The following is a 24,286-nucleotide window of genomic DNA, read 5'->3' as shown; positions in this document are numbered from 1 at the left end:
ACCGAAGCATTCGGTCCCTCACGGCCAGACTGTGTAACAGCTTCTTCAGCCATCAGACTCCTCAACACTCAGGGACTGGACTGACACACACACACACACACACACACACACACACACTTGTACACCATCCAACTTTTGCACATGTCCAGAGTTGCACTTTAATTCATTGTCACTTTATACCTGGCTGCTACCTCAATAACTGCTATGTCCATAGAACACTATTTCATAGTATGTTATGTTTACATTTAGCATTTTAGAAAGTGTCATCTTTTAGCACTACTCGATTACAAATGTGTACTGGTCGGCACTGCACTGTCTCTCACTGTGCCTTTTGTCCTGTTCCTATTAGTAATTTATTAGCAGTTTTTGCACACGTTTGCACGTGCACTTTATGTAGAAATGTTATTTAGTCTGTGTAGTCTCATGTGGTTCTGTTTTTGTCCTATGGTGTTTTATGTAGCACCATGGTCCTGGAGGAACGTTGTCTCGTTTCACTGCACAGCAAAAATCAGAGAGTTCAATCTACTCTATAGTAATACATTAAACACTTGTTTCAGTGTATATACAGTGGGTACGGAAAGTATTCAAACCCCCTTAAATTTTTCACTCTTTGTTATATTGCAGCCATTTGCTAAAATCATTTAAGTTCATTTTTTTTCCTCATTATTGTACACACAGCACCCCATATTGACAGAAAAACACAGAATTGTTGACATTTTTGCACATTTATTAAAATAGAAAAACTGAAATATCACATGGTCCTAAGTATTCAGACCCTTTGCTGTGACACTCATATATTTAACTCAGGTGCTGTCCATTTCTTCTGATCATCCTTGAGATGGTTCTACACCTTCAATTGAGTCCAGCTGTGTTTGATTATACTGATTGGACTTGATTAGGAAAGCCACACACCTGTCTATATAAGACCTTACAGCTCACAGTGCATGTCAGAGCAAATGAGAATCATGAGGTCAAAGGAACTGCCTGAAGAGCTCAGAGCTCTTATGAACCCTTAAGGTTCATAAGAGCACAGTGGCCTCCATAATCCTTAAATGGAAGACGTTTGGGATGACCAGAACCCTTCCTAGAGCTGGCCATCCGGCCAAACTGAGCTATCGGGGGAGAAGAGCCTTGGTGAGAGAGGTAAAGAAGAACCCAAAGATGACTGTGGCTGAGCTCCAGAGATGCAGTCGGGAGATGGGAGAAAGTTGTAGTAAGTCAACCATCACTGCAGCCATCCACCAGTCGGGGCTTTATGGCAGAGTGGCCCGACGGAAGCCTCTCCTCAGTGCAAGACACATGAAAGCCCGCATGGAGTTTGCTAAAAAACACCCGAAGGACTCCAAGATGGTGATAAATAAGATTCTTTGGTCTGATGAGACCAAGATAGAACTTTTTGGCCTTAATTCTAAGCGGTATGTGTGGAGAAAACCAGGCACTGCTCATCACCTGTCCAATACAGTCTCAACAGTGAAGCATGGTGGTGGCAGCATCATGCTGTGGGGGTGTTTTTCAGCTGCAGGGACAGGACGACTGGTTGCAATCGAGGGAAAGATGAATGCGACCAAGTACAGGGATATCCTGGATCGAAAACCTTCTCCAGAGTGCTCTGGACCTCAGACTGGGCCGAAGGTTCACCTTCCAACAAGACAATGACCCTAAGCACACCGCTAAAATAACGAAGGGGTGGCTTCACAACAACTCCGTGACTGTTCTTGAATGGCCCAGCCAGAGCCCTGACTTAAACCCAATTGAGCATCTCTGGAGAGACCTGAAAATGGCTGTCCACCAACGTTTACCATCCAACCTGACAGAACTGGAGAGGATCTGCAAGGAGGAATGGCAGAGGATACCCAAATCCAGATGTGAAAAACTTGTTGCATCTTTCCCAAAAAGACTCATGGCTGTATTAGATCAAAAGGGTGCTTCTACTAAATACTGAACAAAGGGTCTGAATACTTAGGACCATGTGATATTTCAGTTTTTCTTTTTTAATAAATGTGCAAAAATGTCAACAATTCTGTGTTTTTCTGTCAATATGGGGTGCTGTGTGTACAATAATGAGGAAAAAAAAATGAACTTAAATGATTTTAGCAAATGGCTGCAATATAACAAAGAGTGAAAAATGTAAGGGGGTCTGAATACTTTCCGTACCCACTGTATATATATATATATATAAGTCCAAGAGTTCGGTGTTCAATAAACACTGTAAAAAGTGTAAAATATATACTCTCAAAATAGAGTTACATTTGAACACCTGGAGAGTTCAAATATACTCTTAGAACAATGATCATCTTTAGTAATTCTCACATCATTTCCGCACACTTATGTCATCTCAAACTCTAATGACTTCCACAGAATTCAAACAAAGTTTGAATAATGAAAATATGACATCTGTCTGTTCAAACAATGCAGGTGAATGGTGACCAAATCTTTTAGCTCCAAAAAAGACATAAAGGCAGCATTAAGGTAATACATATGACTCCAATGGTTAAAACTATGTCTTCTGAATGTTAGATAGTGCCAGGAAGTGTAATCAAACTTGAAATCTAGAGCTAGGAAGACTGCTTATGTTAAGATTAATAGTGAAAAAGGAGTTATTTATTTATTTGTTGTCTGTTCTAATCAAAAAGCTATTAGAAAGTATTATGCATAACCTTTTGCTGCCTTCATGCCTTGCGTGCCTTATGGAGATAAACAGATCATATTTCTAAAATATTTATTTGTGCTCCATGGAAGAAAGTCTTATGTTTGAGACCTCTTAATGGTGAGTAAATGAAGAGCAAATTATAATTATTGTGAACTATTCCTTTAAAACCATGCTGAACGACTTTATGCTGTCAGAGCCTTTTTATATGAAAATTTATATGAAAATCTTTGTAAGATATATCATTCTCTTCTAAATCGCTTTTAGGAGCTAAGGAAGCCACCCACTGGATTTGGGACTGAATCGGGGGAATCCACTGCAGGAAAATGGAAGTGGTATAACCTCATGGATGAATCAACAGGTGGGAGGCCATCCATCCAGCCTCCCATCCTGATTGCCTCATCAGAGGAAAACTCCATTGTTGCTGCAGTGAGTTCCTCTGATTCAGTACCACAGGAACCGAAGCAGGAGGACATGAGAGGGGGTGGAGATGCAGCTCAGTGCTGGATTTTTTAGAGAGAGAGGCTGAGAGGGCAGAGGAGAGAAAGAGAAGAGATAAGGGAGGAAAGACTTCTCTCAATTCTTGAAAAAATTGTGGATAAAATTTTAAGTTTGCATTTAGAATAAAAAGTTTAATTTGAATCATGTTTGTTCTTTTGTATTTTACATGAGATGATTTATACCAACAAACACCCTACATCCTTATTCATAGTTTAACTATATAATAACTATGTTAGATTAGTAAATAGTAATTTATAGAAAAAGATTTTATAAATAATCATGATGTGTTATGGTAAAATATGTTAAATGTGTTAACCATTCTAGAAAAAATACATTCAACTGTAAACTAAAAACTGAAGTCTAAGTTTAGTTTTTAAATATCCTGTAAGAAATTGTCCAAGAGTTTAATGGATCTATTCTTCAGTTATTTAGTTTTCAGCTGAATGTATATTGTCTTAATAACTTCTTACCAATGGGTGGCGTCGACGAGTTAACAATGCACGCCTCAAAGTTGTTGCTCTTGTGTAATAAGCCTTTTTCTTCTCCTTAGGAAAATAAGATTCACAGAACCAAAACCAGTATGATGGAGTACAGAACTGCTCCTCACTGGATGTTTTTTTTTTTTTTAGCAGCATTCTGAGTAAATTCTAGAGACTGTTGTATGTAAAAATCCCAGGAGATCAGCAGTTACAGAAATATTAAAACCAGCCCATCTGGCACCAAAATTCATGCCACGGGCAAAATCACTGAGATCACTTTTTTCCCCATTCTGATGGCGGATGTGAACATTAACTGAAGCTCCTGACCCATATCTGCATGATTTTATGCACTGCTGCCACATGATTAGCTGATTAGATTATCGCATGGATGATTGTTGGTGCCAGATGGGCTGGGCTGAGTGTTTCTGTAACATAATTAACAAAAAAAAAGTGACAGTGTAGCTTTATATGAATGTGTAATGTCAAAAGACACCACCTCTGCTAATGTCAATCACAACATACTCCTCATACATATTAAACTTATTCATAATGTCCCTCCCCTCAGACGACTTCAATAATAAGAAATATCAGCCGAGAAAGGTAAATCCACCTCTACTTTTTCCACCCTCGTTGGTCAGTAAAAGTGACCACTTCTTGAAGTGCATACTGTTCCTTGTGCTGCACGAGTTGATTTTGTGTTGGTCTTTGAAATTTGCTCTTTTCAAACAGTCATAAACTCATTCTACAGATTTTGTCCCCCATCACACTAAAGGTAAGTGTTGAAGTATTTAAGCCATATAATACATAATATTTTATTTTATGTTGTTCTCGATCAATTTATATACTCTTACCTTAAATGACACTGTCCATATATTATTTGAAAATCAAGAGTACCATAACAGGGGTCCGATTAAGAATGTTTTGTGTTTTCAGGGTTTGTTATTTCAGCTGACAGCCTCTTTAGGAGAAGGACTCTACTCGTTCAGGCACTGGGAGAGTTTAAACAGACAGCACTATGGCTTCAGACTCTGACAGACCAGGATTCTGTTTGCTGGATTATGCTGTATTTGCTGCTATGCTTGGGGTATCAGTGGCCATCGGGCTGTTCCAGTCTCTGAGAAAGACCCCGGGTAGCTCTAATGTGGACAACTTCTTCACAGGGGGCAGGGGCTTCTCTGCTGTGCCTGTAGGACTTTCTCTCTGTGCCAGCTTTATGTCAGCTGTCCAGGTGCTTGGTGTGCCATCAGAGGCCTATTTGTATGGTTTTAAGTTCCTTTATATGTGCCTGGGACAATCGCTGAACTCACTAATTACTGCAGTTCTGTTTGTGCCAGTGTTCTATCGTCTCAAAATCACCAGCTCATGTCAGGTATGGATTTTGTCTCTTTTTCATTTGTATAAGTTGTGCATTTAAATGCCTTGCAGTGACTACCAATCTATTAATGCACATAAATTCAGGTTACTTGAACTGCATGGATTTTTTAGTCAGATATACCTACACAAAGAATGACAGTAATGCAGTAATGTGAGAATGAGCAATGGAAATTTCTCCGTAGTGTGAGATAAAATTCCATGTGGGGTCTAAAGTTTGAGACCACATAGGAAATGTTTATATATCTAATTATTATTTAATTAATCTGAAAATAAACAGAAGGTTCTAGGGATATTTTGGTGTAAATGAAGAAGACATTCCACAATATACCGTAGGTCACTAATTAAATGTAACATGGTTAGATTTCCATGCTTCCATTGAAGCGAACAAGATGCTCTTTGAAGCATTCTCAGATTATGCTTTGACAACATGGATCATCAGGTTTCGCACAAACATGTGGTGTCCATCCATTCATTAAACATTTTTAGATTCAAATTTTCACTCAAATTGATATGCAGACAATATAATTTCTAATTAAAATTATTAGTAAACAATGCAAAACTGAAGCATTTTTGTTAATGGTCTTTCTTAGGACCCTACTGTATATAACTATGTGTGGAAACAGAGTTCTAATAAATGTTGCCTTCGTCTTTGTCAGTATTTAGGGATGAGGTTTGGCAGAGGAATGCAGCTCTTGGGGAGTTTGCAGTTCATCGTAGCCACAGTAAGATAACTCATCAACATAATATATAATGTTTTAATTTTAGATTTGCAAAGTTTCTTTATAGATACATCATTTTGAGGTTCTTTTATTCACCAGTTATACACGTTTTGTCTTCCTGTAGCTTCTCTACACTGGTATAGTGATCTTTGCTCCTGCAGTCATCTTGAATCAGGGTTAGTAAATTAAATACATTTGCTTTAGTCTTGTAAGTACTGCACCATTTTCATTCATGACAAATCCATCAGTGTGGATAATATGTGAGCAGCTGATGTTGAAAATTAAAGGTCGGTACTTTTCCCTCTTATCTTTATCAAACCTTTTTTCCCTTTCTCTTTTCATGAAAAAAGCCACAGGTCTAAATATGTGGGCGTCTCTTTTATCAACTGGACTCGTTTGCACTTTCTACACGACACTGGTAGGCCAGTGCTGTGCAATCTTGTCAGAAAAAATGTTGTTGTCCAAAACATCTTATAAAAATGTGTTTGCTTTATTGATGCACTTTTCTGTACAACCATTTAATGTCATATACCTCAGACATCTCATAACATTTGTGCTTAGAGAGAAAGACAGAGCAAACAAATTTCAGTGCCAGTAATTTGAATGTATGATTAATAATCAGAAAAGCAATTACATTGCTTGGTCAAATGTTTGACTGTGAAAGTATAATGTTGTGTTTCTATTTTCCTTCAGGGTGGTATGAAAGCTGTCATTTGGACCGATGTGTTTCAGATTGTTGTAATGCTCGCTGGGTTCATTGCAATCTTCATTCAGGGCACCGTGCTGGTAGGAGGGCCGGCCAGGGTTTTGGAGATCGCCAACAATGGATCACGCATCAATTTTAATGAGTATGAAATGTTGAAATCTATCAAATTCTTCAACTGATTAAATGCTTCTTTTGATGCATTGTTTCAAAGCTTTGTCCCTCCCTTCTCTGTCTCACAGTTTTGGAATAGACCCTCAGAGGCGGTACTCATTCTGGAGTTTTACAGTGGGGGGCACTTTGGTGTGGTTATCAATGTACAGTGCCAATCAAGCTCAAGTGCAGCGTTACATTTCATGCAGCACAGAGAGACAAGCTCAACTGTGAGAGAATATTTCACTATTCCACCACAGTAAAATCTTCAGATATGGAGAGTTATAATTTTAAGATAATTTTACAATTTTACAATCTAAAATGAATTCAATATTGTGTATTTAGTTTTGCTTGGCATATCATAGTTATGGATTAGATCCAGTGTTTTGAACCAGGGCTCCAATAATATACTCAACAGGGTCAGTGGAGTATTCCATTTTTGTTTCTTAATAAATAAATACACTTTTTGAATTAGAATTTAATGTGCACTCAGTATTGCATTTGCTAAGTGCTAAATGTTAAGCAGAAAGAGATAGTAACAGTGGAATAGTAATTAGAACATTTTGTTTACAATGTTGTACACACATGAAGTTAAGACTCCAGTCATATCAGCTGCTTTATTTTATATATGATCATGTGACCAGCCAAATATTATTTGCTTTCTCAAATAATCTCCTGATATTGAACATTTTCACTCACAGAATAAATGTATATAATTAATTTTCATTTTGTTCATTTAATAAATCTCTTTTTGCATGTTGCTGCATCCAAACAACTTGGTGTCAGCAAACGTAAACAGAAGGTTTATTAATTTAAAACTTATTTTTAGAATTATTTAATATAATAATTTTTGTTAATGATCTTAATGTAAGCTATTATAAAGTTTTATCATAAAAATCTAGCTCTTTTTATATTGGAGTTCCCTGTGTTGGCTTAGAGTCTGGGTGGGGGTGGGGGTCCTGAGTCTGTAAAGGTTGAAAACCAGGGGCGAAAATTTCATAAAAATGTTGGGGGGACAATAAACATAACAATTCTCAAGAGCAATTTTTGAAGGGGACACCAAGGTTTTTTTTGTTGTTGCCCCGTTTGCATTTGTATCATTTTATTTATTAAACAATTATTTTAAGAATATATCATTATATTATTTACAATACACATATTTTAATGATATTTTAGGGGGGGACAACCCTCAGATGGGGGGGTCCTGAACCCCCCGACCCCCCCGCGATTTCCGCCTATGTTGAAAACCCCTGGTTTGGATAAAACTATGAGATTTTAAAAAGTAAAATACATTACTTAACTTTTAGCAGCATTTTACTGTAAGTTTGAAAAATATATGCAATTTGTTTTAGTACATTATCAGTGTTTATTGGTGTTTGCCACTTACAAAAATACTGTCCTTTTTGTTTTTCTTTTTTGGAAATAATACCATAGTATTTTCACATTTTTGGGATATGTACTATGGCAATATCTTTAAAGCACCTTGGAGTGCCATGTGAATACCATTTCTACATTAATATATTAATAATTTAGTACCATGGTATTAGGGTTGGATATCATGACTAACCATCACCTCAGTACTTTTTTGAAAAGTCTAGAGAAGAATTCATACAGACTTCCTACAATTACTAATACAGACCCATTAAGTGTCACTTTTGTGCTGCAGGGCTCTCCTGGTTAATCAGGTTGGTCTGTGTCTGATTGTGAGCAGTGCAGCCACCTGTGGCATTGTGATGTTTGCTTTGTACTCCACTTGTGACCCACTAAAGACAGGCAGAATATCTGCACCCGATCAGGTGAATGGATAAATGCATAAATAGTATATCCAATTTTTACATGTTGTAGTATAGCTGCCCAATTCCTTAACAGATTTTGAACAAATACACAATATTAATTATGGACACTGTTTGTCTTTATTATCACAGTATATGCCGTACCTGGTCTTGGACATTTTCCGGAATCATCCAGGCTTCCCAGGTCTCTTTCTAGCCTGTGCCTACAGTGGAACTTTAAGGTGCTTGAAACCATCAGAACCTTCAGTGAGCTTATAAAAGCATGGTGTAAACTAAATAAACCACACTAAAATGATCATCCCTGCCTTTGTTTCCACAGCACTGTCTCCACCAGTATTAACGCCATGGCAGCTGTTACTATGGAGGATGTAATGAAGCCATGGATAAAAAACATTTCACAGAGAAAACAGCTCTTGCTCTCCAGGGCATTATGTAGGATCAAAACTATTTCTAATTATGTCCCTTGGTGCAAGACGAGATGCTTTTTAGATAGTTGACCTGAATATCTTTTAAGATAGATTCACTCCTTTCAATATAAAGTTGGCTTTGTGTTTGTGTGTTTTAAAGAAAGATAAACTTTCTCCTTTGTTTTTTAAGTGGGCACTTTTTTCCCCAATTTTGCATGCACTATTCTCCCCTCTACTTTAATGAGATGCTCACCCCCTGATGATGAAAGCAGACTGAAACTCTATTATAGTTTCTAATCTCATTTGGCCACAAAATCTTTTCCAACAGCACAACTGGGTAAATAATATGCTTTTTCAGTAAAGAACAGACAAGCTTTCACTTGGCTATTTTTGAGGCCAAAAATGACAGGTGTAGCTTCCATTTCCTGAAAAGTAAACCAATAGAGCTCAATTTTATAAGATTTAATAATAATAATAATAATAAACATTAAGTTAATTAGGTAAAGTTAAAAGATAAAGGTAAAAATAAATTAGGCACACGAAAAAGACAAAAAAAGATAGCAAAGTAAATCAAATAAAGTTTGTATATTATCAAAAGTCTACACAGTTATCTGCAAGCCTTTACTCTGGAAATTCAATAAATTTGTACCAATTTATTTTATCTATCCATTTGTTGACTTTATCTTGATTTTGTAATGTCTTTGTTTCTACCACTGTCCTTCATTCATAACCTGAATGTTCAGTGGGAGTTTATATAGAAAATGTGATTATTTTAGGATTTACAGGTAGAAGCCAATTGAAAGGCAATTGCAACCTCAGGGTAATTCTTTTTCATTCTGAAACACAGGGATTTATTAATTGCATTAATAATATTTCAGCTTACAGTACACACACTCAAAACTTTTTTATTAGCCTATTTGGAAGATTTATTTATAAATGTATATAAGAAACGTACACGAAATTGAATTGTTTTAACAAAATTAAAATAATAAAACTTAAAATATTTAATTATTTTAAAAAGATTACTCAATTCAATATGATAAGAAAAATAAAAAATCTTACAAAAAAAATCACATTAAAATAATAGTATTTTTTAATTATACATTCATTGTTTTATGTATTTATTAATTAATGAATTCATACATTCACTTAAATTTATAAACTTATGAAGTTGAATGGATACTTTTGATACTTTTATAACTAAGAGATAATTGATGTGATGCCACATGCATCTAATTAAACTTACAATATTTAGAAACATCACCCTGTGAAATAATTGAGAAATTTGTTGTTTGTTTGCATGTGGAAAACAGCCCTGTTGTACGGTCTTGGCTGTATTACAATGGCTGCCCTATCTTCTCTGCTTGACTGGGGAGTTCTTCAGGTACTGATAATAACCAACTGAAATTATTGTGATTTCTAATACACTGTATTGTGTGTGACTGTGCTCTTATCATTGCTCTTTTTTTACACTGTAATACTCTCAGGCTTCGTTCACTGTAATGGGTGTGGTGAATGGTCCACTTTTGGGAGCATTTGTGCTGGGCATGTTTGTTCCTGCAACAAATAAACCAGTAAGAATAAAAAAAACAATTTGACCATTTATTCTGTCCATCCAGCAAAAAGAATAGTAGTATATTATTTCTCACAACTATTAGGGGGTGTTCTCCGGTGTGGCTGTGGGATTCTGCCTATCTCTATGGCTTGCTGTTGGAAGCACAATTTATCCTCCAACACCACAAATCATGGGTGTTTTACCCACCAGTGCTGGTCACTGTCTAACACCTAATGCAACAATCAACAACACTACAGCATGGGTTGAATCATCTGTTTTGCCATCATTAATCCATGATAATGGGTGAGTGTCTAGGAGAAATTACCTTAGACGTATAATGACCATCATTGCTCAATATATCGCTACTTGATTACTTAAGGAATAGTTCACCCCAACATTTTAATTCTGTAATTATTCCCTTACACCCATGTTGCTCTAAATCCATTTCTTTCTTCTGTGGAACACAAAAGGAGACTTTTTAAAGAATTGAATTGAATGGCTCATTCGTTTCCATGAGATAACCATGAATGGGGACTGAGGTTTTAATTTTGATATGTTCTTCACACAAAGCTACTGTATGAATTCAGAAGACTTAGAAGAGAGCACACCACGTTTATGATCCATTTATAGCGCTTTTGCATCCTTTTTGAAGTATGTAGCTCCCCACAATTAAAATGTCTCCTTTTGTGTTTCACAGAAGAAAGAATATCATACGAGTTTGGAAAAGCATGAGATTCATTTATGACAGAATGTTTCTTTTTGGGTGAATGTTTCCTTTCAATTAATTGTTGTTGGTTTCACATGAACAGAAGTGCATGGGTTAAGTTTCTTGTACTTTATTTCCCCCCCAAAATTTAAACAGTCAATATGGCCTTCAAAATATCTATTCTATATCCTACCTCTACTTTGGAGCCCTGTCAACTAGTGCAGTTGTTCTGGTAGGTGTGCTGGTTAGCTACATAACAGGTGAGACAAACAGTCATTGTTAACACAATATCTAAAATGAATGAAAATGCAATGTTATGCAGCTCGTAACAGATGCTACTGTACCTTTTAAATGTATATTTATTGGATTGCTACAGGACCAACCAAGAAGGAGTCTATCAGTCCTGGTTTATTGCGATGGAATTTGGAAGAACAGACCAGCGAAGAGTGCTGTCTGAATTTGGTAAGTATAATGGTTGCATTTTTAATTCTGGATTAAATAAATGTGATTGGTAATTCTAATAATTATAGACAGAATAAAATCAACCTTAGAATTCTGTATTCTATGAACCACAGGATTTGTAAACATTTGTACATTTGTACATCAAGGATTTACAGTTTAGAAGCAGCACATACGTTGATATTACACTGTAATTATCAATATCTAAAAAATCATGTGCTAGAACCACACTTTATGTACAAATACCTGAGATCACATTTACCTGAGATCACATTTACCTGAAACCATATTCTTGTCTCTACAGAATGAAGCTACGGCTCACAATCCTACCGAAATCCTTCTCAAGCCAAAATAACTTTTTACTAGTGGTGATAAACAAAGATTAGTTATTGAACAAAGGTGAAATTTAGACAGGGGCAGCCTCACTTTAAGTCAAAAGAGGTCAGTTTACCAGTAACAAACAAAATAGCCAAGAAATAAGATTAATTCAAATTAATTAGCAGCATATATAATTCTATAGCTGTGTACAATGAAATATTGGAGTGTGACAATATTGGATTCTCTGTATTTAGATTGGATTTAGAAAGACAAACTATATTTCACATCACATACATTCTGAACTGTAACTCAAATCAACAATGTCAAAGCCAGGCTGATTTGGTTTTCTTTAATTTTGGCTGGAGTGCTGAATGCCTTTTCATCACTACCTGATTTTAAGTATCTTTGACCTATACATCAATAGGGCTTTCTTTTGTATTATGTAATTACACACAATACGCATCTGTTCATCAGACACCTGCAGCACACCTGTATGTCTGTTCACTTTCATTCCTAGCCAAGTCCAGAAAAGAATATTACAGGCAGTTCATATTCACACACACTCAACTGATTTGAAATTGATGTTCTTTATTTGAGTAACTGAATGGTTTTTATGGATGCAAATGACAGTAATGCTTTTCTGATATTTCCAACACCTTTTTGAAAGTACACAACCAGTCAAAATGTAGACACACCTACTCATTCTTTATTACTACAATTTTAGTAAGGAAGTATAGGAATAATGTAGAGGCCAAAATAAAAAAAAGAAATAAAATCACACATTTCTTCATATGAAACCTTCTTCAAATTAGCCACCCTTTGCCTAGATTGCAGTTCTTTATGCTCTGGGCATTCTCTGAACTTCATGAGGTATCCACCTGGGATCAGGGTATGTAAGTAATAAGGGCATGGGGCCAAAATACCACCGAAAGTGACAAGAATGTCCCTGAAATTAAAATGTGGGAGCATAAAAGGTCCCCTTTATGGATTCTTTTGTGTTTCATTTGTAACACCTGATATATTTCTTAATATTGTCTTCTATGCCTTGATATACAAATAATTGCATAGAAAAATAAGATTCAATTATTCATAAATATAATTTTTGTTATAAATTGGTTAAGTAATTTAAGTATTTTTTTTACTATTAGAAAACGTATGCCCTCATGAAGGTAAAAAATGCCCCTTAATATCAAATCCAGAAGCAAATATTACCCTTTAATGAAAAAGTGAATATCTGACACTGCATGGGATGCTTTTAAAACAGTATTAAATAAGTTCCCATGTATGCTGGCCACTTGTTGGTTGATTTTCCTTGACTATCTGGTCCAACTCATCCATTTTGTTTTGTAAACACTCATAAATAGGCACAATTGATATATGTCTACAAAACGTATTTCAATCATTTAAGCATACGCCTTAAAATCAAAAGGTTTTAAAGATCATGAAAAACATAAATACAGTCAGGTGTGTCTAAACTTCTGAATGGTGGTGTTTGTGTAATCATTAGTCTGATTTCCTTGTAATCAAAATATATGTATCCAGAAATTATTTTAAAAGATGATTTTATTGACCATGTTACCATGGGCGAAGTTTCACAAGGGTGCCATGACCTATAAAAATTACTTGTGCCAGATGGTTACCATGACAGTGTGCCAGTTGATCTGTGAGCATCAAGCCCAAATAAACCCCTGAAAGTTGTCAATCAAACACAAATAAAAGGCTGATAACTGAGAATGAAGATGTTTTTCATTGTTTTTGTATAAAACATACTGTATGGGTTTACAATTCTGAACTTTTGTAAAGATTTGTGTATCTTCTTTTAAATTGTTCTGAGAAATCAGCAGCTGTAACATTCACGTTACACATTAAACACAAATTTAAACACTGCTATCAGGCTTACATCATACTTTTCTGATTAAAAGTTGGTACATTTGAGTTTCATATAGCATTAACTTCTATCGAACCCAACATAATAAAAACCCCCTGGAAATGACAAACCCTCGTCTCACTAGCAGAGATAGAGGAAATCACAATTTCAGTCTTACTCTCACTCACATAAAGAAAGCTATTATCCCCTAGCAGCACCTGTACATTACAACCTATAATGCTCTCTCACTCAAAAATAAACACTCTTGCATTATATTTACTCTTTATTTAATTCAGGGGTGGCCCTCTTGTAAATATACACTGAAATGCAAGAGGACGCTAACTTTTAAATAACTGTTAAATGGTGTTGTTCTTATGAAATGTTCTTATGGTCTGGAAATGATGTGCTTCTGTGGTTTGTCTCTTGCTGGGAACCTCATTTGATCCCTCCCACCAGAAGCTCACAACATCATATCCTGACTGAATTTACACAGCTTATCAACATGAATAAATCATCAGTATACCTTCTTAACATAGGTAACAGCTTTCAGTTCTCTTTATTAAAATCGTGCTATGTTATATAACTAGTAACCTTTGCCATATTGGTGCAAATGCCCATGGAAGTCATGTGACCACCATTAGAATATAGATTTTGATTGCGACATTGGGACAGTCCTTGTTTAGTGCGTTTTTATAGGTAGTGTTTGTATTATCATTTAAATAAGTTACTTTACTACTTTAAAAGATCCACAAAGCTTTTGAAAGCATATTAGTTTTTTCATTAAAGCTGATAACCTTTGCTTTAAACCTTGGTCAAGGCCTTACTTTTTTATGATGCACCCATGAAAATACACTAAAATTAGATGACAAAATGTTCTACTTACATGGTCTAGATAAGGCAACAATCATATCGTAATAATTTGAATGGGATATTTCTATTTTTATGTATTCTTCCTTTCTTCCACAGCCTGTTTGCTGTGGCATCAGAGGACTGTTAATATTGTTATTCACCAACTCATTTAAGAATGAAGAAACCATCACTGTTCACAACAGAGTGAATTAAAAATTAATTGACAAAATAACTCCAGAAAACATGAATTTGATGTGATCTAGGACCCTTTATACATGCCATTGTACATGAGTGTAAGTGGTATTCATCTGTGTAAAATTCAATATTGCGTGTACCCTGACCTAAGATCTATTGCATGTTTACATTTGAGTTTGAGGCCTGTAATGAGCCATGTTGAAAAATGTATGTATATTAGTGTAAAAATCTGGTTAAAAATCCTTAAAAGTCAAAACACAATGCAGTGTAAAATGTAAATTGATTCGCAGGCCAGATATTAACTCTTGAGGGGCTGTATTAAATTATCAAGGTGTTTGAGGCCCTGTTGTAAAGGTTTATCTTCTCAAACTGGTTCGGTCAAGGGTCTACAGCATCATACCGCTTTAGCCTCGGCAGAAGATGAAACTGTGCTGTGCTAGACTGCAGTGTCATTGACTACGTTTTTTAAGGCTTTAACATGTTTATTAATTGTACACCTAGTACAGTATATGTATATATGTCTTGAAATTATGGATGGATGGATGGATGGATGGATGGATGGATTGTTCTCCCAAAAAAGGAACTATGCCACCTTTTACTTTTACTAGTTTTTGTTGTTCCAAACCCCTATGACTTTCTTTCACCCGTGAAACACAAAGAAGTTGGCAGTCATGTAACCAGACCTGCTCAACCCGCTCCGAGTGGTATTCAAAATGGCGTCTTCAGCATGAGAGGTGGGCACACTAACGAGGAGGCTAACAGTTACAGCCTCTACTGTCGCTTCAAGAGGCGCTAGTGCGTGTGTTTAAGTTCTGAATTTTGCCCAACTCTGACCTTACTCAATGCAGCATTCCTCCTGTTTGTTCTTAGATTGGCTGCATTGTTAATGAGTAGACACCAATGTTATATTTCTCAAAGATGAGAAATTATATGGTTGTTCCAACAGACCCCACTGGGCATGGATTACAAGGACTGTCTGATTGAGAAAAATGAGAAATTTAATCTGGCTGGGATCCACAACTCATTCTCTAGTCTGAGACAGCTCACAGAGTTCTATCAGCACAGATGGCTTCGCCAGACATCCCAATTACTCTGAGCAAGTGCTGCCCACCTAAACCAAAAGGTGCTATATTTTCTTTTAATCTTTCATTTTAATCTCTCCTAAACAGCTGTCAAATGTGTCCTTTCTCCAGTTACAAATCAGAAGTCAATTAAATTCTAGTGTAGGAAAAGTTTCTTTTTGATTGCTCCAGGCAACCTCTATAGTATCTTTCTTCTCAAATAAGAAGATAATCTAATCTCCAGTCATTATTTTCCATCCATTTATTTCAGCTTTGGGTTCTTGATCGCCCTATCAGGGTTCATATTGGGGTAATGACGTCTGACTTTATCCTGCTTATTATGTGCTTACCAAATTGTATTGAAATAAATCTTTATTGTCCACTCACAAGGAAATTTGTCTTTGGCTCCCCACTGGGTGGAATGATATAAAAGGACAAAAAACTATTCAAACATGCAACATTCTAAATCACAAACAGTACTTTGCCTTGTACCACAACATTAACAATAAAATAAACTAATATATATAATATTATGGATAAAACAATATATAAAAAGCAACGAATTGTACTCAAGCAAATAAAAAGTGCATAGCATAAACCAAATAGAGAAATTAGTGATAAAATTAGACTCCAGTTTAGTAAGTAAGAACTTATATTTCTTAGTGAAACCATATTTTCAGTGCAAAAATAAATAAGATAGGACTTTATTTTATTTCAGCAATATGGAATTGATACAAAAAGTGGACAATCCATATTAGAATGGAGCCAAATGGAGGAAGAGTAAGTAATCAAATTGGTTAGGACTGTCAAATTGTTGAAAAAAAAGTTTTTTATCTAATTTATTACATGATGTGACGATTCATTATTCAATTCAATCACATATCACTATGTACTGAGGCCCCTAAATAAAGGATTTTTTTTATATAATTATTAAAACAATTACAAATATAATATATAATAAATATTATAATTCAGATCATTCAAAGACATTAAATCATATGCATATATACAATATATTGTGGCAACAGAGAAGTTAAGCATTTAGACAATACAAAAAGTAGCTTTTAAGTAAAAAATATTGTTCATTTTATTTCCCAATTATTGAACATAACCCAGTTATTGTCCTGCTTCCCTCTGCTGTATGCTATATCATTTTTTCTATTTTTAATTGTTGGTCTATTTACTCATGCATCAAACTGACACTTTTTAACCATCTCACTTTGGTTGTGTTGTGTCTCTGTCAAGTTAAACATAAATTGCAACTTTGAAAAACCTCAAAACCTCGAAAGTCTCGAAGTCCCTACATTCTGTTGTGCTCTGTCCAGCTGCCTTCGAGGTCAAAAGCGCATCTGTGGAAGGCTGCATACTGCCTGTTTGACGAGGCATATCGCCTGTACAGCTGTCACGCTGACTGCCCCCACTGCATCAAGATTCGATGGTAGAAACAATGGGAGTGGTGGTGGTGTAGTGGGCTAAAGCACATAACTGTTAATCAGAAGGTCACAGGTTCGATCCCCACAGCCACCACCATTGTGTCCTTGAGCAAGGCACTTAACTCCAGGTTGCTCCGGGGGGGGGGTTGTCCCTGTAATAAGTGCACTGTAAGTCGCTTTGGATAAAAGCATCTGCCAAATGCCTTATTGCAGAATTTTTGTACAGGACGAGGACATTGTTAATTGCATTCATTTTTTAACACTTTTTTCATTTAATTAATGGCATAAAATGAACGCATTAAAATGACAGCCCTAATTTGGTAAAATATTACAAAGACAAACATACTTTGTTTGTCGATGGAGACGATTGGTTGAAACACGTTTGGCTATTATGCCCATCAGTGCCATTAGAATGGTGTCAGCAGACAAGGAAACAGTTCAGAGAAAAAGCAAGTTGTTGTGCTTTGTTTAAAGATTACAAAGACGATTTTCTTTTCTTTTGAAACTCCTGCACCGATTATGAATTATTTAGACTAACACCAGGAACGTGTACTGCATTAACTAAATATGTGATAGGTGTTTACATATTTAATTGGTGGTGAAAAGATAATGATAAAATAATGAACAAATATGTGTAATCTCAAAACAATTGTGTCTCTAAAGGCAAACAGCTTTTAATTTCTCTTTTAACAGAAAAAGAGCCTTGTACAAGGTTCCTTCACACATATCTTTAGAGGCGGTAAGACAGACCTACGGGAGGGGGTGACACAATCCACAGAATCCTTCTGAAAGTTCTGGATGCAAATCATAAAACGTCTCGGGTTACATGTGTAACCCTTGTTCCCTGAAAAATGCAGAATGAGATGCTGCGCTTTTGCTAAGCTCTACGGGGAACACGTCTCAGTGTGACCAGCTGTGAATATGTATGCAACACGTCAATGAACATTGACTGGAATTTATAGCCTCTGCCGATGTAATCATTGGACGCACCTGGCGCAGTGGCTATAAATAGATGCGTCACCGGTGCATCATCAGATATTTAGTCTGAAGAGCAGTCCTGGGACGTCACAGTGCGGCAAAGAAGCGCAGCATCTCGTTCCGCTTTTTTCAGGGTACAAGGGTTACACATGTAACCCGAGACGTTCCCTTTACAAAAAGCTTCGCTATGATGCTGCACTTTTGCTAAGCGCTACGGGGAACGCAATACCCATGCCGTCGCACTGGAGCTGTCCGGACCCCTACGGTTGTGGTGTGCTCACAAGAACGCGAGAGGTCTCAGACATGAGCTTGAGAGGTCGACTCAAGGACATAAGAGCCCGGAGTAGCATAAACATCTAAACCATAAAATTTGATTTATGTGTGCGGAGAGGACCAGCCTTCCGCATCACAAACTTGTTCATACGTGAGCTTGAGATGTCAACTCAAGGGCATAAGAGCCCAGAGTGGCAAGAACATCCAAACTATAAAAGTTTAATGAATGTGCGCGGAGAGGACCAACCTGCCGCACCACAAACTTGCTGCAGAGGGAGACCTCTAGCCAAGGCTTTAGAGGAGGAGAGCCCTCTGGTAGAGTGCGCCCTAAAACCTACTGGCGAAGCTTGACCATGCGCCTCGTAGGCCCGGGCAGTAATGTCCCTCACCCAAAGTGACAACCCGGTCACGGCATCAAAGTGAAGAATTGCTGCCCTGACTTTATGCCACTAGCAAATGCGGTGGACATAATTCTGAAGGGCACAGACTGGACAAAGTCTGAGTAGTCTTAGCTGCTCCGGCATTACAAACGGCAGGGAGCAGAAGGCTTAGAGAATGACTGGCCAAGGGTCGTGAAAGGCCCCTTGGGCAGGTAGTCAGGGTGAGGGTGCAAAGAATGCTTTTGGTCATACCTGGGGCAACTCAAAACAGGCCTTAGAGACGTAATTGCCATAAGAACAACCATCTTGAGAGTTAGAGGTCTACCAAACGCTGACTCTAGAGGTTTTAAAGGGGGGTCTTACCCCATCAAGAGGTCCTATTGACTCAGGGAGAAATAGAGGAGACATTGCGCTATCAACATAGGCGAAGAGGTCCTCTTCTGCCCTGTAAAATCTACCCAGATCAGTTCCAAGTGGAGGGAGCCCTAGCACTTGAAATGGTCTCGATAACCTCAGGAGAAAGCCCTGTGAACCTCAGTTGGTACCCTACAGGGGCCAAGCATGAAAGGTTTCACAATTCGGGCCGGGGATGAATATGTCCCCTGAGCCTGAGAAAGAAGGTCCTCCCTGTTCGTAATCGACCAAGGCGAACCGTAGAGGAGAGATATTAACTCCGAGAACCATATCCTGTTCGGCCAGCGCAGCACCATAAGTAGGAGGCAAGACCCTTGCTGGTGAACATTGGCCAAGACTCCTGGGAGCAGAGAAACCGGGGAAAGAAATGCATACAGACGCAGCTGTGGGTCATGTATGTGTCTTAACTTCCAGACCCAAGGGGGGCTGGGTGACTCAGGGAGAAGTAGAGGAGACATTGCGCTATTCATAGAGGCGAAGAGGTCCTCTTCTGCCCTAAGATCTCACCCAAACTTGATCGAAGTGGAAAAAGCCCGGCATTTAAAATGGTCTTGATAACCTCAGGAGAAAGCCCCGTGTCCTTCAGTTGGTACCCTTAGGGGCCAAACATGAAAGATTCCACAATTCGGGGCATGGATGAAATATTGCCCTGTGCCTGAGATAGAAGATCCTTCCTGTTCAGAATCGCCCAAGGCGAGCCGTCGAGGGAAGAGATTAGCTCAGAGAACAAAGCCCTGTTCGGCCAGCGCGGTGCTATCAGTAAGAAGCAAAAACCCTTGCTGGCGAACTCTGGCCAACTACTACCTTAGGGTGGAGTTTTCACTTCCCCGTTGGTATTTTCTGTCTGGACAGTAAATCTGCTCCCACATACGGGCATCCAGGGATATAAACTGCCCTGAGTGACAGGAGCTACCGCTGTGTTGCCCACCCACACCAAGACATGGCAGCCTCTGGAGGAAGTATTTCAGGGCCAGAAATACAGCCATCAACTCAAGACAGTGACTGTGACAACCGAGCTGATGACCCTCCTATCCCCTTAAGCTGGATGACCACTTAAGGCCGCTACCCAGCCCGACAGGGAGACGTCTGTCGTTAGCAGCCAGCGACAACATGACGCACCTTGAGTGGGACCCAAGGTAGAAAAACTGGGTCTGAACCACATAGAAAGGGAATGAAGCCTGAGGCGCGTAACCCTTATTAGCCTAGGGGGTTTGGCCCTTGGAAGAATTCCCCTGGCTTTGAGCCACAACAAAAAAACGGTCTCATGTGCAGAAGGTCCAAAGGGATCACCGAGGACACAGTCGCCCTGAGACCTAGTAGAACCTTGACCTAGCCTGAATTTGCTCAGGGTATACTGAATGGACTCGATTCTAGCGGGAGACATTTGTGCCCACATAGCGATTGAACCCCATACCCAATGGACAGTATTCTGAGTGGGAGAGAGGATGCTTTTCATGGCGTTGAGCCCCAACCCCATGAGCTAAGACGGTATCCCTGTGCTGAACTGCAAGTTGCTGGAACTGTGCTAGGATCAGCCAGTCGTCTATGTGATTCAAAATGCGGATGCCCCGGAGTCACAAAGGAGCCAGCGCTGCATCATGCATTTGTGAATGTGCGGGTTAAGAGGGCTAGGCCGAATGGAAGAACCCGATACTGGAAGGCTTCGCCCCCAAAAGCGAACCTCAGGAGCTTCCTATGTTGCGGCAGAACTTCTAAGTGAAGAAGTGCGTCATAAGACCAACGGTGACCAGCCAAATGTGACGTTGGGCTTGTGACACGATCGTCTTTGTAGGCAGCATCTTAGACTTGAACACCCAGACTGGTAGTTCAGGATTTAAGATCTAATGCCAGATGCAATCCCTCACCCTCCACGGGAACCAGGAAGTATGTAGTGTAATAACCTGACTCTCTCTCTGGAAGGGGAGACGTTCTATGGCCCCTTTAACCAGAAGATTTGCATTTTTTTATTTTTTGACATGACTGATCCGGTTTCACGGAGGTGGAGACCACGTCATTGAAACGCGGAGAAGGCGAGAGAATTCAATTCTGTAGTCACGTTCTACTGTTCTTAGAGCCCACATAGAAATACCAGGCAGAAGTTTCCACACTGCCAGGTTTTCTAGGATGGATACTAATTTCAGAACTTCCTGTTGAGGGGATGTCAGGTGTTCCGAGTCCTGGAATAAGGCAGAAAACAGCGGTACACCCAACTTTTAGTTAGAAGCCTCTGCTTCCTAAAACACCAAAGGCGGCGGGAAAGGAGAGGATTCGTGAGGGTACCGGGAGGGGCGTAGTGAATAGAACAGGCGCCCCGTCCCGAGGGGAGCTACCCCCACCGGGTTGAGTGCAAGACACTCAGGGTTTTTTCCTCCTTGAGATAACTGCCCTGAGGTCTTGCTTTGGAGGCTATCATGGGTGACGAGCCTGTCCCCAGTCCTTACGAAAGGGGAGCACGACTCGCCACGCTCTGTTTTTGAGCCTCTCTTCTAAGAGCACCGGGGTGGGACTGGGTGGCCGATGGCCCCTCCCCTGAGTGCGGCGAGGGAAGAATTGTCCAAATGCTTCCTCATGGCTTTTTGCCTCCTGGAACCTGGAGAGAACCATAGTCATAGCGTCTCCGAAAAGCCCAGAAGGTGAAATTGGGGCATCAAGGAGAAAAGTTTTATCTTTGTCCTTGATGCCTGATAGGTTGAGCCATAAATGTCTCTCCGTGCTGACCAATGCGGACATAGACCGGCCAATAGCACGGGCTGTCTGTTTGGTCGCACGAAGAGACAGGTCCGTAGCTCGACGAAGCTCAGAAAATGCTTCCTCGTCGAGTGCGGAACCTGCACTCGGGTCCTTAAGCAGATCAGCCTGGTATGCCTGCAAGACCGCCATGGTGTGCAGGGCAGCACCAGCCTGACCTGCCGCTTGATACACCTTCCCCACTAGCGTGGAGGTGGTCCTGCACGGCTTTGTGGGGAGTGAGGGTCTTTTCATTGATGATGCCGAGCCTGGTGAGAGATAACCCGCAAGTGTCTCTTCAACCGGCGACATCATCGAATACCCCCGTGCCTCAACACCCACGATAGTCGAATATATCGACGTCGAGGGCACGTGAATACGAGAAGTATAGGGTCTCCTCCATGAACGAGAAAGCTTGTCATGGAGGTCATTAAAGAAGGGAACGGACTGATGAGGCGTTCCCTTCCCCCGACCACCAGACAAAAATCTATCCTCCAATTTGGAGCATTTGGGGGTCTCTTGTTGTCGTGGCCAGTCTATTTTAAGCCTGGCCGCAGCATGAGTAACCACGTCAAGCAATTCCTCTGTTGATTTATTATCAAACCCGGAATGCCTGGAGGTGGATAGCTGTATCTCCGCTGAACCAAAAGAGTCACGGTCCTCCTCATGAACCGAAGAGGCGCCGTAGCATGCTTCGAGATCACGGGAAGGACCAGCTGGATCTGAGGAGAAAGCAAGCGAAAGGGACAAACCCATCTCTCGCTCCTCAGCCAGCATCCATGCGAGAGCCCCACGAATGAAGTGTGGGTGCTGACTCCCGGAAGTGAGCGAGGCGAGCGCGAAGCATTTTGCCCGAAAGCAGATCACAATGCTCGCACCCGCCTCGCCCCAACGCGAGAGCAGCATGTTCTTCCCCCAAACAAACGAAACAAAACTGATGCGTGTCCGTCTCGGTCATAGAGCGGAGACAGGAAAACACGCATCGTTTGCCTTGATTTTCAGTCATTTTTCTTTTATGACGACAGATATATATATTATTTTCTTTTCAGAGGAAACAGAAAGGAGAAAAGGTTCAACTGCACACTGCCTAACAGAATCTAACTCCTAACAGAGGAAAGAAAGTTTGACAGATTGTGAAAGCACACGGCACAGAATGGCTCTGAAGATGAAATGTCTGATGATGCACCGGTGACGCATCTATTTATAGCCACTGCGCCAGGTGCGTCCAATGATTACATCGGCAGAGGCTATAAATTCCAGTCAATGTTCACTGACGTGTTGCATACATATTCACAGCTGGTCACACTGACACTTGTTCCCCTTAGCGCTTAGCAAAAGCGCAGCATCATAGTGAAGCTTTTTGTAAAGGGAACTGCTGGGATGTCACATTTGAGCAAGTTGCAAATCAAGACCAAAGAGACAGGAGCATACATTGGAGAGTTGCAAATCTAGCCAAAAGAGACAAAACCATTACTTAAACATCTACTTTGTCAAATCTTGTCAGTTAATGGGAATTTCAACATTCTCCATGGCCACAATGTTCTGTTTGCCTTTCACAAATATTTGAAGATAAACCTATTACAAAAAATTTCTCAAGTTTATTTCCTTGTACTGATCATTGTATTAAGTTTTGTTAACAAACCTGTCCTGACGTTTCAACAATGACAAAGAGCTGTTGTTAATAATGAAAGACAAGGAGATATCATTTAGTTGTTTGTTTAATGGTTTCGACTCGCTGCTGTTTTCAAGTCTTTTTTTCAGACAGCCAATTTGATGAGTCAAAATCCCCACAAGCACCTTCTCCTGGCCTATGGCATCAGTGTTCATAAATCCAAAAGTAAGTGTTTGCAGTTAAGAACTCTTCAGGACACTGGTGCTTCAGAGATACTCTTTAATGAATGTCTAAACACAAAAGAGCAAAATTATGCAATGACCTTGGCAGAGAGAGCTCTTTAAATTTTCTTGAACTCTGAGTGGGTTAGGAGTGCCGTTAGTGATGCAGTCTGCCAGTCAAAGTACCTGTGAATACAACCACGCCAAAGAGTGCAGACTAGTAAAGTGTGTCCTCCCCGCAGACATCATGGTGCAGGAGTTTGTGAAGCATGGAGCACTTGGATCTGTACCTGAAGAGGAGGATATCTGTCTCCATCAGCTGGAAAATGGAAGTGGGCAAACAACTGGCTTGTGCTCTCAAATTCCTGGTGAGAAATGTCCTTGCATGTTACTTAATAACTAAATATGGTACAGATGAGAACAAGCCCTTTTAATCTCAGATTCATACCCTGCTGTGAAAAT

The 24,286-nt window shown here is 39.3% G+C and overlaps 1 protein-coding gene across 1 annotated transcript; it reads left to right on the top strand.

The window, feature by feature from the left end:
* Nucleotides 1–4,248: 4,248 nt before the first annotated feature.
* slc5a5 (solute carrier family 5 member 5) lies at nt 4,249–13,682 on the top strand. The gene is made up of 16 exons (XM_052108926.1): nt 4,249–4,399; nt 4,561–4,996; nt 5,658–5,723; nt 5,845–5,896; nt 6,071–6,138; nt 6,414–6,568; nt 6,666–6,806; nt 8,243–8,372; nt 8,502–8,590; nt 8,689–8,801; nt 10,090–10,160; nt 10,264–10,350; nt 10,435–10,634; nt 11,194–11,297; nt 11,414–11,499; nt 11,801–13,682. The coding sequence occupies exons 2-16, from the start codon at nt 4,643–4,645 to the stop codon at nt 11,849–11,851; spliced, it is 1,767 nt and encodes a 588-aa protein (XP_051964886.1). The 5' UTR covers nt 4,249–4,399; nt 4,561–4,642; the 3' UTR covers nt 11,852–13,682.
* Nucleotides 13,683–24,286: the final 10,604 nt, after the last annotated feature.

This window comes from Xyrauchen texanus, chromosome 37 (assembly GCF_025860055.1).
Source record: "Xyrauchen texanus isolate HMW12.3.18 chromosome 37, RBS_HiC_50CHRs, whole genome shotgun sequence".
Taxonomy (NCBI): domain Eukaryota; kingdom Metazoa; phylum Chordata; class Actinopteri; order Cypriniformes; family Catostomidae; genus Xyrauchen; species Xyrauchen texanus.
Note: the sequence above shows the minus strand (reverse complement) of the source record. Positions and strands in the feature narration are given on the sequence as shown.

Bases quoted from the DNA above. Each gene is read 5' to 3' on its own strand.
- slc5a5 (XM_052108926.1), top strand. From the start codon at position 4,643: ATGGCTTCAGACTCTGACAGACCAGGATTCTGTTTGCTGGATTATGCT. The intron at 6,807-8,242 runs GTGAGAGAATAT...TTTGTGCTGCAG, and splicing joins ACAGAGAGACAAGCTCAACT to GGCTCTCCTGGTTAATCAGG. The intron at 10,161-10,263 runs GTACTGATAATA...TAATACTCTCAG, and splicing joins TTGACTGGGGAGTTCTTCAG to GCTTCGTTCACTGTAATGGG.